General features: G+C 45.1%; 1 protein-coding gene across 1 annotated transcript in view; it reads left to right on the forward strand.

The window, feature by feature from the left end:
* The first annotated feature begins 13118 nt into the window (after positions 1 to 13118).
* The window catches only part of KEL (Kell blood group, metallo-endopeptidase), a 33685-nt gene continuing 29932 nt past the window's right edge, over positions 13119 to 16871 (forward strand). The window contains exons 1-2 of the mRNA XM_019548509.1: positions 13119 to 13208; positions 13504 to 13675. Coding sequence (XP_019404054.1) covers positions 13161 to 13208; positions 13504 to 13675 — 220 coding nt within the window. The 5' untranslated portion in view covers positions 13119 to 13160. The remainder of the gene's footprint in view (positions 13209 to 13503; positions 13676 to 16871) is intronic.

The following is a 16871-nucleotide window of genomic DNA, read 5'->3' on the forward strand; positions in this document are numbered from 1 at the left end:
TATAAATGCTTAGAGAATTTCAGTGCCTTGCTTATAGGGTGGTTGTTGGAGTGAAATTAAAAAAAAAAGGGGATTTACACACAGAATAAAATATACTTGATGACATACAAATAGGAAAATAAAAATAAGATGAGAATAACAATAAAGATAGGAATGAAAAGAATAAGAATAAAATAAGAATAAAACTTTTTTAAAACATTGGTGTAAAAAGCATTTTTAAATATGTGTAAAATTAATGAAACTAATGGAATGACACTTAATTCAATTAAATTAATCAATGAAATCACACCACTTTTGGTCATCTGTACATATCAGTGAGCTGCAAGCTAGAGACATCACCAGTTTATAGTGGGGATTAGCGGTGTGCAGCACACCTCCTGCTGTTATTTAGTATGAAGAGATCAGTGGGATGGATTGTTACGTGGCACCCCCTGCAGTAATTTACTATGAATAGCACACTGAGCATTTCTTTTCTTTTCTTTTTTTGCATTTGAATTTTTTTCCAAATATCTAGTTGGTCTAATAAATTATATTACCTCTACCATGAGTTCTGATTCCTTTTGCCTGTACACTAATATGGCTACAAACAGTGCCCCTGAGCATTTCATGAGCTTTAAGACAGTATAAACAGTGACGGAAAAAATAAAACCCACTGTTCCTATTTAGATATTAGGAATAACTTTTCTCTCCAGGAGGGTAGTAAAGCATTGGAACAGGCTACATAGAGAGGTTGTGGAATCTCTATTCCTTATGGGTTTTAAGACCTGGCTAGACAAAGTCTTTGCTGCAGAGCTGGCCCTAGGGGTGGGCAATATGGGTGACTGCCCAGGGCACCATGGTCAGGGGGGCACCAAACACACACATGCACACAGACATGTGAATAGCCTACACTCTCCTCATTCTCTGTCCTGCCCCAGCCGATTCCCACCCTGAGCAGGACAAGCAGTGCCCAGCCCATGGTGCCCCCCACCTCCAGCTGCTGCTCAGGAGGAGCCAGACTGGGTACATATAAGTGGTGTGGCACCTGCTCCATTCTGCCCAACTTGCTCCCACACAGCAGCAGTAGTGCCTACCTGTCCACCTGCCTGGCGCACCATGCCACTCCACCTCCCTGATGGGCTGTGCCCCTGCCTACCTGCCTCTGCGTGCAGCAGTGCTGCTGACTTTGTGGGGAGGAGAAGGGGGGCAAAACCCAAGTTCTCTCAGGGCACCATTACCCCTCAGGTTAGGTTCACTTGGCCGAAATGCTATAGTTGGGGATGGTCCAGCTTTAAGCAGGGGATTGGACTAGATGACCTTCTGAGGTCCCTTCAAACTCTCATTTTCTATGATTCTGTGAGTGCACTTCCCAGTGATCTTCCATTTTTTCTTAGGTAAGGTATTACTATCACCAAAGTCAGGCAAAGAGGCAAGGGACACGTCCATTGCCCAACCTTTTATTGACTACACCCCAAAGCAGAAGAATAAGCATTTATTTTAATGCCTGCCTAACTACCTACAATAGCACAATACAGATTCTGACCTATACTGGCTGAGGAAACACAGGAGGGAAAAGGAAGGTGACATACACTGGCAGCAGGTTGCCTTTGGTGCAGTCTCCCAATCCCCATCCCCTACCCCCACTCTCCATTTACATACAATAGTTACATGTGGCTTATTTTACTAAATATTCTCTGATTGCTGCTATTCAAATGTCATTGTTTCACTGATACTTTGGATCTGAACTGAACCAGTTTTTCTATGGACTTGGAAGATGCCAATTATCTGGGGTTTGTGTCCTTGTGAAAATCACAATTCTGGGAGACATCTTATCTTATCCCTTGCCACTTGGGAAGGTTACTTGCTATGTTATATTTCTTTTACTGTGCTGACCAGGCTAGTTGTAATGTCTGCAAAGGTTTACACTGAAAAAGGTGCTGGGGCCTTCTGCTTTAACAACACTACCACAGCTTAGTATGAATCTGTTTAAAAAAGGCCAAAGCTGACAACAGGGTAACAAAGACATGATTATTTCAACAGGATTCTACTGACTACATATGCCTTCATTCTTATCAAAAGGCAAAACATCAGCTCTTACTTTTAGCTTCTGTTCAGCACTTTTCCAAAAAGCAGTTATTCACACCTAGCCTAGCCTAATATTAGTAGCCTTGATGATCAGCTGCTTATTCTACTTTCCCAGACTACTGGTTACATGGGAGGATCCAGGATTTTGGAAAGGGGAGTATGAGGGCAATGATCTGTGCTGCAGGGGCAGATGCACAGAGGCTCCCAAGGCAGACAGACTCTACTGTGGGTGTGGGAATGGGGGACTTTTTTTTAAGGCCCTAAGCAGATAAGAATCTTCTCTACCCCATCCTGTCTTCTCCATGCTCAGCGGCATGTTCCTTCCCCCTCTTCTCTCTTCTTCCCACAAGGAGGGCAACAGCCAGGATAACAAAACCTTGGGTGAATGCATCCCTTTTCTTTTTCACCAGTGGTAGCACATATGGGGGGGGGTGGTCTTGGGTGGAGAACTGGGCCCAGTGAGGGAACTCTTTGGGGATTGCATCTTAAGGCAAAGTGGGAGGTTAGTGTGGTTCAAGGCATCTGCTCTGGCTACTTCCAGCCTCGTGGTGAAGGAAGGGTCTTGGTGCAAAGAGCTGAGAATTGGGGAGACTTCTGAAATGGAAGATTTTCAGGAGAATTCCTGGTGCAGTCAAAAACTGCAGGAAAGGTCCAATGCTTTGGGATTAGGGTGAGGACCTGGGGACTGGGATATAGTTATCTTAGTTAAGCCCGTTTTTTCTCCTTGTCTCTGCTGCCTCAGTGCATGCCAAGTGAAATTCTTTAGTCTGCATAGTTTGCACGAAGTGTTATGTGGCCTAACCATGTCTATCAAGCTTTTTCCTTTCCCCAGGAGGGAGAGGGCAAGGATAGCTGTCAGTCCATTCACAAGCCTTGTCTTCTCTTTTTGGAGCTCCTGAATTTTCGCCCTACTTGTCACCGCAGCACTGCTTGTGTCCATTCATTTTGAGATCCACCTACACTTTGTCCCCCAGAAACTGAAGTACGGTTACAGTAAAGGCTCCTGGGGGAACAGACTGAATGGCTCAGAGTGGGAAAAGGATTGGATATGGAGTCTCTAACCCCTTGGTTATCTACTTCAGTATAGGCCTGAGTCAGGAAGACTGGTGAGCTCAGCAAGGGTAGGGCATAGGGAATGAATAAACCAAATCTCCTGGATTTGTGAGGTCCTCAATAAAGTTGGGTGACAACCATGATTTCTGTCCAGTTTGATCTCTCTCCTAGGCAAAGCAGCTAGCATTAGGTGTGCAGCAGACTAAATAGGGGAACCTATGAGAACTATTTGGATTTGTCCCTTAAAGGCCTGGATTGGTGCTGTTGCAGGAGGGGCTGTACTTCAGCTCGGGCATGAACATATTACAAGTTCCAAGAATGGATGCTTCAGAGGGGCAGCACTGAGCATAGCATACCTAGAGTGATCTGCCCCCTGTTCATTGCCATCCCTAGCACCATCAGTGGTTTAGAGATACCAGAGGATACATTCCTGACTCTTCTATTTAATAGCTATTAGTGGACCTATCATCCATGAATTAGTCTAGTCCCATGTTCAACCTGACTATGCTACCAGCTTCTACAACCTCCTGTGGCAGCGAGTTCTACAAGCTAACTACACACTGTATAAAGCAGTACTTTCTCTTGTTAGTTTTAAACTTGTCTCCTACTCATTTCAGTGGGTACCCCCTAATCCCAGTAGTTCTAGGTGATAGTTCTAGACTACTATAATATTCTAGAGTTCTAGGTACTGTGAGGAGACAGTCCTAGATACAGAAGGGTTTTACAAGACCTATGAGGATCTAGTCCTTGGACACCTTTGAAAGTTGATGGGTGCGTCTACACTATGGCCTGACATGACCGGGGGACTAGCTTTCAAGCTCATCCTGCCACCCACTCCCATGTACAAGCAGCAAACTGGGAATGGGTCAGTGAAGCCATCCTGGGGGTGACCTCCTGCTGCTGGTCCTGAAACCTTGGTCTCCTGAGTCTGACAGCATCTGCTGCTGATGCCCCAGAAGTGGCTTCACAACTGCATTTCTAGGTCCAGCTCATGCAAACTGGAATAGATGGGCTGAGCATCCTCAAGAGTGGTCGCCCCTGGTGGCAGAGTGGTCATGGGCTTGGCAGGCCCTATGCTGCTTTGTTCATAAACTGATTGGTTTCTGATCCCTGTCCTAGAGAACAGTTGAGATTTGCCTCAGCCTTGGAGACTGGCTGAGCACTCACAATTCTCTAACAGCTGAGTCTGGCTACTGAAGCTGCTGACAGCAGATGGCAGCTTGCAACACTGGGCCTCAAACAACAACAAAGTGCATTTTCTGTATAATTTTACTACAAGCAGGAAAATGGGAGAAATCCAGCTCCAGTAATTGAGCCCACATATCTGAACTGGATGTGTTTTTGATTGTTTCCACTTTACAAAGGACAGAATCCCCAGGCTCTCACTAACAATGATTTTGGATCAATGCAAGTGTTTTGGCTTCTGCAGACTTATTCCTGGCTTACCCCCATTTAAGCAAGATGTGAATTAGGCCTGTTCTGTGTTTTGGAAGCTTGACTGCATCTACTTTATTTCAAAGGGCATTGTTTCATAGACTGTCTTGATCCAGTTCCATAAATATAGTATTCATGCCTCCTCTTTGATTTTCAGTTGCATCTACATTTTCTTTTAAAAAGAAATCATTGTAAGGGAACAATTGATTCATGCAAATAATTAAAATTGTATTTTGGCTTTTCAAAGCAACTCTGCTGTACGGATTGTGTGCTGCAGCTCCAAGTTCATTGCCTCTCTCCATGTTCATAGACTCCATGTAAAATAGATTTAATTTACAAGAGAAATCTGTCAGCCCTACAATATCAGTCTAGGCTCTGTATATCTCATGTAACAGCACCAACAATGAGGGTCTGCAGGCTAAATTCTGCCCTGACTGTTACTTCCACAGCCCTTTTACCTGGGTGTGCACAGGTGGCATTTAGCAAATTATCCTATGATCATGCACAAGGAGGAATAAACTCCAGCTGCCCCTGTTTCTGAGCCGTACTGGATTTGTAGGGCTGGCTGGAGTAAATTGTAATAAACAGTTGTCTTTGGCACAGAGTACCCCAAAGACAAGAGAGAGGTTAGCGAAACATTTTTTCTTAATGACTTTTCAGAACAAAGTTTCATTATTGGTCAAATGTTGAAATTCTGCTTCTATCCGATTTTGTTTGCAGAAAAGAAAAGACAAAACAGCAGCACTCCCTTTCTGTGCTGTGGGTCGCTGGATTTCTAGGTTGCATTGGAGGAAGTGCAATGCACTTCCTTGGTGTTCCTTGGAGAATCAGGAGGGGTTTGGAAGACGAGACTTCTAAATACTAATTAGGGTTTGAGACTGATCTGCAAGCCTTGGACATGAGATTTCATTTCTCTGTTTGTAAAATGAGGATAACTATTCATACTTAAACACTTCACAAGCACATGGGGGTAGCTTGAAATGGCTAAATGCCTTTAATTTTTTCTACCGCACCATTACATTTTTAAAAACTCTGCAGAGGCAGCATCCCTTTACGCATTTCTCAGAGTGATTACAGCCTCTTCTGGATGAGAGACAGGCTCTGTGTTCTCGCCTATGGGAACCTTTTAAAAACTTGATCTTATTGTTCCTTAATGTAAAATGAAATCTATTCAGATTGAAAGGTAAGATTTTCTTTGTAAAAGAGACAGCAAAACTGCCTGGGAGTGTGGGCAGAGTTCGTAGTTAATATCCAAATGTATTAAACACCATAAATGTACTAAGACTTGTGATGAACTTGAGTGTATATCACAGCATGTGGAAAAATCCTTTTTGGCTCACAGGACCATCTGCTGCAACATGCAAAACGAAACTCGCCAGATCTAGCCTCATGTGGATGTATAGGGAAACCCCGTTAACTAGTAGTTAATCCTTGCCAAGGCAGGCACCAGGCTACATAAAAGATGATTAAAGGCACTTTTATGCCCTCCAAAAAGGGTGGTAACATGAGGTAGGCGCTTACAATTTCTGCCTTGACGTTCCATCTCATAGTCATGCCTTTGAACTGTTCCCTGTCTCTCGGTGTCTACCTCCCATACTCTCCATAGTCTACTTCACCCCGGGTTCCTGCCTCTCCCGCTCATTTTCTCCTCTCTCACCACAATTAGACCTGTGGCTCTCAGGTTTTTTTTTTCTTAGCTTTGAACAGGCTGCTGCATCCTAGCACACCCAAGAGCAATCTAGAGAGCCTGTGGCATGCTACAATCTGCATATCCCTTCTGCCTCCCTTTCCTCTTTCTTTCCCCTCCCTTCCTCTCTCCTCCTCCCCCCACATCCCCATCACCCTGGGGCTCATCAGCTTTCCCTGCCCACTCCTGCTTTCACCCTGGACTCCAGTTGCCCTTCTGGTTGCAGCATCCCTGTCTTTCCTCTTCTGTACATGTTCAGCTTCCTGGCCTAAGTCTGCTCTGGCTCCAGCATGGATAGGCCATTTTCTTCCTTCTGAAGCCCCCCTAGAGGTGGCACTATCCCATCCTCTGTGTCCCTGAACTCCTAGACCCTGGCTGACCTCCTCTGCTATGTGTCAGTCTGAGTCTTCCTCTGGGGCTCAGTGGCCTGGATCTGATAGAGCTCCCTTGCCTTTCTTCCTCCCTGGCCTGCAGCCCCTCAGCTAGCTGGCAGCACCACCATCTTCTCTGTCCTAGGTGTTGATAAGAAGCAACTGGAGAAGTGGAAGTAGGTGAAGGATTGAGCAGTCAGAGGGAGATGAGGCATGGCTCAGGGAAGGATCCCCATGCCACCTGTGCATCTCCACCAGCACCTGCTGACCCTGGCAGGATCAGACCCTGTCACCCATGGATTAGGTAGGTGGTACTGACAGAACCTGAGTGGTGGCATCACTCCTTGCAAATGCAAATTGTGGTGGACTCCCCTTCTCTACAACACTGTCCTGCCACCATGCTTTGCCCCTCTGGGTGTCTGGCCCCTGGGCTTGCAGAAGAAAGTTTGAAAACATGACTTGAGTGTAATCTGAGGCTACGAACAAACATTGCGTTTTTCTTGGGAGCAAGCCTTTTGTCCCAGGATCGTACGGATGTAATTGTTCACTGACCCACTTCAAGTCTACTTGTTGTAAGCCAGATAAAATGTTCTAACACTCTTTTTCCCCAGGACATCCTCATTCTACAGCTAACTCATTATTGTGGTTCCTTCCAAGGCAAGCATGCCAGACTGTGTGCTCTCACTGACCACCTGCTGGTGAAGCAGCATTAATGCAGCCTGGAAGAGGATGTGTGTAAACTTCTCCGCCCCTCTTGTTTTGACTCAGGCCAAATGCCAGGACAGTCAGTTCTGGGTCTAATGAGACACCTGTTTACAGCTCAGAAGCCAGGACAAAGGGGGGAAGGAACCCAACATTTTTTTTTTTAATATCCTTCTGGTTTCTAAACCAAACTCCAATTATGGTGGTTAGCAGTACCACTGTTGTATCTCTGTCACCCTGCCCTTTGTAGGGGAGGTGGTACCTTTCCCCAACATGGATGGGTTACAGCATCCTAGCAGAGCTGAGTCAAGTTAGGACATGTGGGGTGCATCTACCTTTAATGCGACGCAATAAACCCCAGCCACTCCGATCTAGCTCAACATGCTGCATTGCTGCCAGTAGGCAGCCCCCACACTGAAGCATATTCATGCCCCAGCCAGCTGGGTCCATGTCTACATGTCTGTTACTAAGGTCAAAAATACTCTGCAGCAGGAGAGGACTTGTATTTACAACTCCTACCCTGCTGTGGGGTTTATTAGTTTGCTGAGGCCTAATAGGACTGCATAAATAGATGCTGAGACATTTACTGTGGAGCTAACTAGTCAGCTCCACAATAAACGTCTCTTGTAGACACACCTGTGGTATCCTACAGTGTGCAGCATGTGGTTACAGTTTATTTTGCTTACAGGACAGGCCTGACCTGCATCACGGGATGGGGGTTCAAGTAGTGAAAGAAAAACCCACTTAACTTGTGTCAGTACCTGACACCAGTACAATCACAAATATTGAAGAGGATCTGTGACAGCCAGAGGCATAATGGGGAATCGTATGCCCTGGGCGGTGGCAGTGGCAGTAGCAGTGGCAGTGACAGTGGCTGGGCTAACAGCACAGTGTTGATTTTTGTGCCCCTCCCGCCCCACCCAGTTGGCACCTGGGTGGTCACTTCCCCTGATGCCACTGGTGAAAGTTGAAAAACACATACACACCCATCTCCATTACTTTGTGTGGATCAGTTTCTGGCTGAGAGGGGATAATGCATGTCATACGGAGGAGAAAGCCATGGCAAATCTAGCAGCAAGAGCTCTGTTCACAACTCCTGGCCTCCAGGGAGCACAGCCCATCATCTGCAGCTTGGAGATGAGGGAGTTAGCTGATAAGGGCGCCTGTGACGTTTCCCCCTCTGACACTTCTGCCTCCAGCAGTGGCCAAGCAAGTTTCCAGGGAAAAACATTTTTGTTGGTCTTTTTAGAGGCTGATAAGAGCTCTCTTCGAAGAAACCCATGAATTAGCAGCAAAAACAACTTTGTGTGTGCCACACCTTTCAGCCCAAAGGGTCCTTAGAGCTTCACAGCCTACATATACATTATCAGCATTACACACTGACATAAGGTCTCCTCTGAAGTGGATCTCAGCTGCTGTTTAGGAGAGTTTCAAATCCAGTGAAGAACATAGGCAAATTTGAGCAATGCCCAGCATCTGACAAGGACAGGGGGTTCAACAAATCTGAGTCACTTGTTTCTGGGCTTTGCTGGTTCCCATATGAAGCCCAAAAGTATTTTTTCCCCTTCCTGCTGCTATATGTATCAGGCTTTTTTTCCCCTCCCCCACCTTTCCCCCAGAAGCATTGGAGGTTGGCTGCACCCAGAGCTGCGGATTTTGACCGGGGTGTGCCAATGTTCCTGCTGGACTTAAATCTGGATGTTCCTGCCTAGTGTGTCTTTTCACCCTAATCCCCTCAAGGTCAGGCTGGTCGCTACATTTGGGATCCAGAAGGAATTGTCCTCCATGGTTGGATTGATACAGAGTAGGGTTTTTGCTTGTCTCTGTAGTGGGGCACGGCTCTCTTCAGTTCATTTTAACAACCTGGCGGCAGCAAGACAAGTTTCTGACCGCCCTCATCACTTGCTGAACCTGTGGCAGGTTAGGGAGCTTTTGGCATCTTTGGGCAATCAGCCTTTTGTAGTTGTGCAGCAGGGTTGATTCTGTAGTTTTAGGAATAGGTTAGACAAGGGCTTGTAACCGATGGTTTGGAAAGAGGGATGAACCTGCAGGGGGCTAGACAAGATGACCTTCAAAAAATCCCTTCCAGTTCTATGTCCTATGATTTTGTGAATGAGTGCCTCTTTCTCACTGCACTGGGAATCACATTCCCTGCAGCAACCTAAGCTAGGGCACACACTCCAACTGAGCCATCCCAGCTGTGCTCATTAGCGACACACAGGGCTATTTGGATCTGTACTAATTTGCAGGAGAGTACCGTCCTCTCCAGCATCACCAACACCACAGCATACTCCTGACTCACTGGAACATGTCCTGACTTAAAGATGAGTATTATGTATGGAACAAATGGCACCTCTGCCTGAGGCATCCTAGCTAATTAATCCCTCTAGAGGTCCCCCATGCAAGTGTAGCTCAGGATCTGTCCTGCTTATCTTGCAAGGTATGGGGGGGAGGTGCGAAACCTCTCATCCCCCAAAGTAGAAGCAAATGGGATCTATAGCAGTGTTGTGATACTAGTGTAACCTTTTCTCCTTTAGTGGGTTACATGTTGGAGAAACCCAAAGGATCTATGGGATTGAATTAAGAGAGTGTGGATTCCTGCAAATGAACTAACTCAAACCTCACCAGTGTTTTGTACGTTATCCAAAAGTCAGTCCTGGGCTGATTCCAGCTTCACAATCCTTTTAAAAGAGCATGCATGCATCTGGGACTTCATGTTCTCAGGCAGCTCACACTAAGTGCAATGAAACTATTCCTACTTGGCGTCTCTGAAAGCTAGACCCAGGTTCACTGATTCTGCATGAGCTGGAGGATGGTTTTTGTCAGCAGCTGTTCTTTGATCTGCTCTAGCAGACCTTTGCTTTCAGTTACTGCCAAGGGAAGAGAGGATCTTTTTTTCAGAGATATTTTGAGTGTATGAAAATGTCCAGATTTTTAGGTCAGGAGAGTTGAATTAGGTTTTCTGAATAGCAGGAGAATTAGCTGTATTTGGCAAGTCAACAGTTGCAGTAATATTACTGCTCTTTGTTTTAAATCATACCATGCTCAGAGCATTCTTATCTTACAAACAAAGGAGGAAATAATGCCCCTGCCTCAAATAGCTTACAATTCCTTGTCCCTGCTGATTGCAGAGAAGTAAATATAACTTTGAGTGCATTCCTTAGTTTTAGGAGGCTTTAAGATGCCATAGTTAAAAAACATCATTTAAGAAGATTTTATATATATATGAGAGAGAGAGCTCCATGCACCACAATGAGCAAAGCTGGATGATTTATTTACAAATGCTTCTTCATTTTATGATCAACCCTAATCTAATCTAAACTATGTACCCAAAGTCCTCTGCCATGTCTGTTCCCTTATTTAGACAACTAGGTGCAATCACTTCTGAGGGAGAATTGCAGTTTACAGGTAAGAAGTATATTTTGAAGTGGGACTTAGGAGGGTGGTTATACATAGCCCATGGATGAAGGGGATTCTGTATAGGGCCCCTTGGTGAAGGCACAGAGGCAATCATAGAGAAATGATATGAAAGGATCCGCAAGATATAGAGTTTGGGTGGAGAGCCAAGGGAATGAGTGAGGGTGAAAGAAGACATGAGGAGAATAGGAGGAGACATTTAAAAGTGCAAGTCCATGAGGGCAGAGTCCAGGCACTTGAATATACACACAAGACCTGATGTGGTTTCAGGCTAGGCCTCAGGACAGCCACACCAACTAGTCTGCAGCTAGACCTAAGGTCTCCTGGCTGTCACCTATGCTACACAGTCATTTCACAGCCACTCTTCCAACGCTGGTTGGGAGCGGGCTGTGCTGCTCAGAGAAAGAGGAGACTCTGCTGAAGGCTGAAGCTAGCTATCTGTTCCCAGTACCCAGTCAGAATCCAAGCTCCTCACTCAATTTGATTTGAATGAGTAACTGGAGCCTATCTGACAATGACTAAACTACCTTCTAGCCACATCAAGCCAAGAGTGTCTCTCTATCAGACAGTTCTGAACATCCTGACATGTGATGCTGCCACTCTCAGAAATGCATGTCTTAGGGTGATCCATGGGAGGGGTCACCCTCCTGTCTTAACTTAGCCAAAACCTGATTGCTTATTGAAGTAGCACTTACGAAAGGGAGGCTGGGCAGCCCACGGACAGATCAGTGAGGGCTGTGCCCCAGGATATTGAGAACTGTCTGACATTCATGGAGGCTGTCATGGGATGACCCTAGCCATACAAGGATCTGGGAATAACCAACTTTAGCCTCATGCAGGGTCACTCCTCGTTATGAAGCTACACATCTGCACAAGCACTTTGAGGAAGAGCAAATGAAAGTGATTAAAAGGGGCTGGTAGACACTGGGCAGGCCTAATATTTGGAAAAATATGTGAACACCTGAACAGAAATCCAGACCTATTTGCTTATCCCAAGGTCAGTGCCTTCCCCTGGAGAGCCTGCTGGTGCGGAGTGGGGAGCACAGGCTTTCTCCCTGGATCTCCAATAAAGTCAGGCATTCTGTAAGCCAGTGGCCAACAACCAGTGGATCTCATTCCACCAATGGATATTGGAGCCTCTTATGGTAGATCTCGGAGTCTCTTGGAGTCGATCCGATGCAGGGGTCAGGGGCCGAGTGACCACACACGTTCACGAGCACGCCCCAGCCCAGCAGGTTAGTCTGTGGGAGAGGGAAGGGGTGGGAGCTAGATTGAGGCCCCCGCAGTGAGGGACAGTGCCACAGAGGCAGGAGCAAGGGTAAGGTGAGTGGGGCCCAAGCTGGGTGGGACTTACCTGCTGGGGAGGTGCACCCCCAAATATTTTTTTCCTCCATCCGCCCTCCCCACCCCACTTTGCCTCCCCACAGACTTACCTACTGGGTGTGGGGGAGGGAGGGTGGCAGCAGCTCACAGTAGATCTCGGGTTGCTTTTAAATGACAACGGTGATCTACTTAAAAAGGTTGGAGGCCATTGCTGTAAGCAATTATCCTCAAATGCATCCTTGCAACAACCCTTCCTAACAGCTCCACTTTCACTCTGCTTCACTTTAGGGCCATTGGGGAATTGGTGTTGATCTGCCCTCCACTCATCTGACCTTCAGTGGTCCACCCACTGGTTTCTCCAAGTGGAGAAACAAACCCAGAGCCCTGCCTTTGGGCCAGGATACAGCCATGACCCACAGGACCTGCCAGCATGCTAACAGGAGCAGGAACAATAAATTTGGTTGTGGCAAGGGTTGGGCTGAAAATAAATTTGGCATGTGGAGATGTTTTGGAACAGACCTGGATTGCTTGCTCAAAGAGGTGGTCCCCAATATGGGATTAAATGAGGTACAAATTGTGGAAGAATGGAACGGGTTTCAATGTAGAGGGAAAATGTGGAAGCAGGTAGGAATGGGAAGGGGTTTTGCAAGGCAGGATGGAAGAGGATTAGAAGCAGAGTTGTGCACAGGGCCCTGCACCATCCTTCTGAAATCCTCCAGGCCAGTGTCTCTGGTGAGGTTACAGTAGTGTAAGAGTTATCTTGTAGACACAATGGTCCATAAATCATGGGCGAGGCAAGGATTTCTGAGGACGATATCTTTTATTGCACCCAAGGTTCAGCTCCAGAGTTCCTGGCACATGTCTTCTCTGAAATCCTGGGACTCTGGGGGACAAAGGAAGAGAACCACAACTGGTTTCTGAGCCTGCCTGGGTTGATTTCTAAGTACAGAGGAGGGAGCAGCAAAAGAGGAGGCATGTCTAGCTGCACCTCTTGGGGGAGGAGGAGCGGTGGAATCCAGAACCTACATTATCTTGGATTAAGCCTTAGGGCCCCAGAACAGCAGGTTGAAACAGGCTACTTGCAGTGAGAATATCAGTCTTATGCAGGCATGAGGGGTGGGGAGAACGGCCCAGCAGTTGGGGAAGAAGCAAAAGCGGTGAGTTTGCAAAGAAAGAGAGCTGCATGCTTATGGCCAAAAAGAGTTCCTGGCATGGCAGGGTGGGGGAAGGTGCACAGGGTAACTCAGACAGACAGACATGGTAAGAGGCAGGAAGCAAAAATTCGTTGCGTCAAGGGAAGCACTGGTGTATGAGGGGAGGGAGGATGGAGGACTACAGAAATGTATCCATCTATCAATCCATCCCTCTCTCTCTCTCTTTCCCCACCCTCCCTTCCTTCCTGGATTCCTTGAAGTATTATTCATAGACCTTTCTCCCTGTTTTCCTCTCCAGAGCTGTCAGCCAGGGTCAAAAGGAGAAAGTGTCTGTGATCCAGCCCGTGTACTTCACCAGCCCTCTGGGAGAAGAAATAGGCATAAACAGCCTAGCAGCACGGACAGCAACAGAGGCCCCACAGGGAGCAGGGGGAGGCTTCATAGAGAAAGCCATGAGTACACATCAGCAGGTAGGAGAAGACCCCTCTGTCCCCTTTATTCATATCATCTGATTCAAGTCATGCTCAGTCTCTTTTCCTTTGCTGCTACATTGCTCTGTGTCCTATAGAGGTCTGAGAAGTTGCTGTGTACAAAAAGGACTTTCATAGGTCCCAGCATAAGGGTTCAATCTATAGCACCAAGTATCTTTGGAATTTGAGTTCCAACTTCTTGAACTTGCCTTACTGACCTAATAACCCCTAACTGTCCCTGTTAAATCACCCTGGCAGTCATTTTGAGGTTGTGTTTGGAGCTAAGGGAACAATTTGCAACAATAATACATCTGACAAATTTCATTTTTAGTTTTCACATTGTTTCCACAAATAAATGACTTCCAGGTGTACTCGTTAGTCAAAACTATTTGCAAAAATTGTTCAACAAATTCTGATGTGATTATTCTTGAGCTGCAACTTTGCAATTTGAAAAGCAGGTTGACTTGGCTAATTACATACCCGTAGCATTGCTTATCTTTCCTGATTGGCTGTCTTATATAATTAGTCAGAACATGCACAATCAACTATTCGTCCAAGATCAGTTAAATACAAAAGACATCCAAGCAGAACAGAAACAATATTGTATGTTATGTAACTTATGAGACACAAATGGTCTACTCTGCTGTAATGAAACCAGTGTGTGCAAACATTTTTATATAATCCATTCTTCATGTTAATAACTAGCTTTATATTTTTATCATGAATATTCAGCCAAAGAGATTTTTTTCAGCACAAATATAATGGGGGTGCGAGGGGTGGGGACTGTTTTATCTGCAGATACTCATATTGCCACATGATAAAGAATATCCCTTATTCGCAGTTATAATCTTTTATTTACTATGCTTATGTTTCAAGATGTTCTGTGGTGCAGGACAGGAGTCATCAAACCACCTCTATTCAGCAAAGAGCATTGCACTTTGAACACAGGCTTAATTCTATTGGCTTTAAGGCACAAGTTCAAGTTCTGTGTTGAATATGGAGGGATGTAAGCAAGTGCTAAATTGTTTTGAAGGGTTGGGTCTCTGGAGAGCATAAGCAATCCCATAATTTTAACAACAAATAGGAAACAAATCAAGAGGAACAGACTGTGAACAACCTACTGACTGAAAATTGTTTCCCCAAGTGATCTGGTGAATTCTTATGATTAATATCTCCAGTTTTCCATTGCCTTGTTATCATTTATATCTGTTCAAAGTAAGTGCAAGCTGGATGTTAAGTGTTACCATTCTTTTCTGGTAGCATTTGAAACCTGCTTTGCACTTATTTTATACTAAAACTGATGATGACAGGGGCCCAGGCAGGAGAGAATCAACCCCAGGGAACACACTTGCAGACACAAAGGCAGAGAAATGTATTTGCATCAAGTAGTTCTCCTAAAGAGGCCTCAGATTTTTATTACATCTGTAGACAGGAACTGCAGCAAAGGATGCCAGAGAAATAAATCTCAAAGCACTGAGCCCCTTGCAATCCACTTCTTTAAACAGAAGTTTACAATATTACTTGATCAAAATGAGGCAAATATGGTCAGAAGGGGGTGATGTTCGTATGTTATCCTGTGATCAGACTGGAGCATAGTAACTGGGCGCACAGTGATGTGGCTGGGTGTCTGGAACAGAAGTTGCTGCCCTGCTATTGGCATGATTGTATGGCTTTAGTGGCAGCCTTTTTTCTGCCCCCCTCCATGTTGGGGGCTGGGTAGTTGCCTCACCCTAGTTACTCCACTGCTATAAACTTTCATTAATTAAAATCTGAGCTAGCCTTTCCTTGAATGTTCTCTGGCTCTTCTACTGCTTCAGCAGGCCAATGCTAACTTGGCCTACCTTAAACTTAACACCGCCTATGTTATTATATCATGCACTAAATAATCAAACTTAACCTAAATGTCTACAGACTTCTCTCCAAACTCCCTTAGTAGGGTTTGTAGCTCAAAAGGAAAACTCTACTACAAGCCTCTATAGTAGCGTAGGTTGGTTCTGGATTTTGGGAAAGTTGTTGCCTATGTCTATTAAAGTGTCAAATAGTTTTAGCTAAGTTATTAACCTTATTACACATAAATCATATCACAACAATTAAGATTAATAAAATAACTACTTTGAAAATTATCCATCCTTTAAGACCAAACTATAACCAGAAGGGAATTGCCAGTATGTCATCCTGATCATTCATTAATTGATTTGAAGTAGTCCTGGTTCTTTGTATATCATTTTGCATTTCTGTAAGACGTGACTCTCTGCCCTACAATATGTTTCTTCATTTCAAAACTAATCTTGGAATACGTAATAGGTTTTCCAAAGTATGGCATAGCTTTCTTAACTAATCCTTAGTGTTCTGGGAATTACTGAATTTCTACATTCTCTGCATATGGCATCCAGTCCAGATGAAGTTAATCTTCTACCTCATAATAAAATTCATAGGGAGTTCTTTCCTCTGTTTCCACTTCTCAACGTATCTTGGACTAAATACAATACCTATTCTTTCTCCCTCTTCCCTTCCAACCTCTGTACTCCTCCAAGAATGTATACTATATGCAGTGCTACATGTGCCTGAGCATCTAACAAAACCAGTGTCACCATAAGTGAAATAGACATTCTAAATACTATTTTTTAACTATTTCTTCCTTTTCTCTATAATTTACTTTCCCCCCCTTTTGTTGCTGTTTTTTTTTTCCTTGTGGCTGAAGGGAAAGTAAGTTGAAGAAACCAGTTGTAAACTTTGCCACAAGAAGTGGGTTCTACACTAATTTTCTCCATCATGGAAGTAACTTCTGTAGTCCAAGGCTGGGACAGCTGTGTCTTCCCTATTCCCAAGGCTCACATTCCAGACGGGCACTTTCATCATTCCTCTACAACCAACTGGGAAACCAGGAAGACAATTTCCAAAGCTGCAAATCTATTTAGACTACAAGTTTTAGTCTTATTTAAAAGGTGCTGGCTAGAGAATCCCCGGGGGAGAGTTCTTTGTATGCCTCAGGCAGGCCTCTCAGCCAGCAGCTTCATAAGTGCTGGCCCTCAGGATGTCCATTTGACCCTCATAGTCTCTGCATGGACTGACACCATGATTGTAATGCAGGCACTTATTCCACTACTAGAAATGAGACCAAGAGGTAGAGCCAGGTGTGGCAGAAAGCCACCTTGGTTTCTCCCCAAAATCTCTGCCCTGTGACAATGTGATTAGA

This window comes from Crocodylus porosus, unplaced genomic scaffold (assembly GCF_001723895.1).
Source record: "Crocodylus porosus isolate Cpor-Errol unplaced genomic scaffold, CroPor_comp1, whole genome shotgun sequence".
Lineage (NCBI taxonomy): Eukaryota > Metazoa > Chordata > Crocodylia > Crocodylidae > Crocodylus > Crocodylus porosus.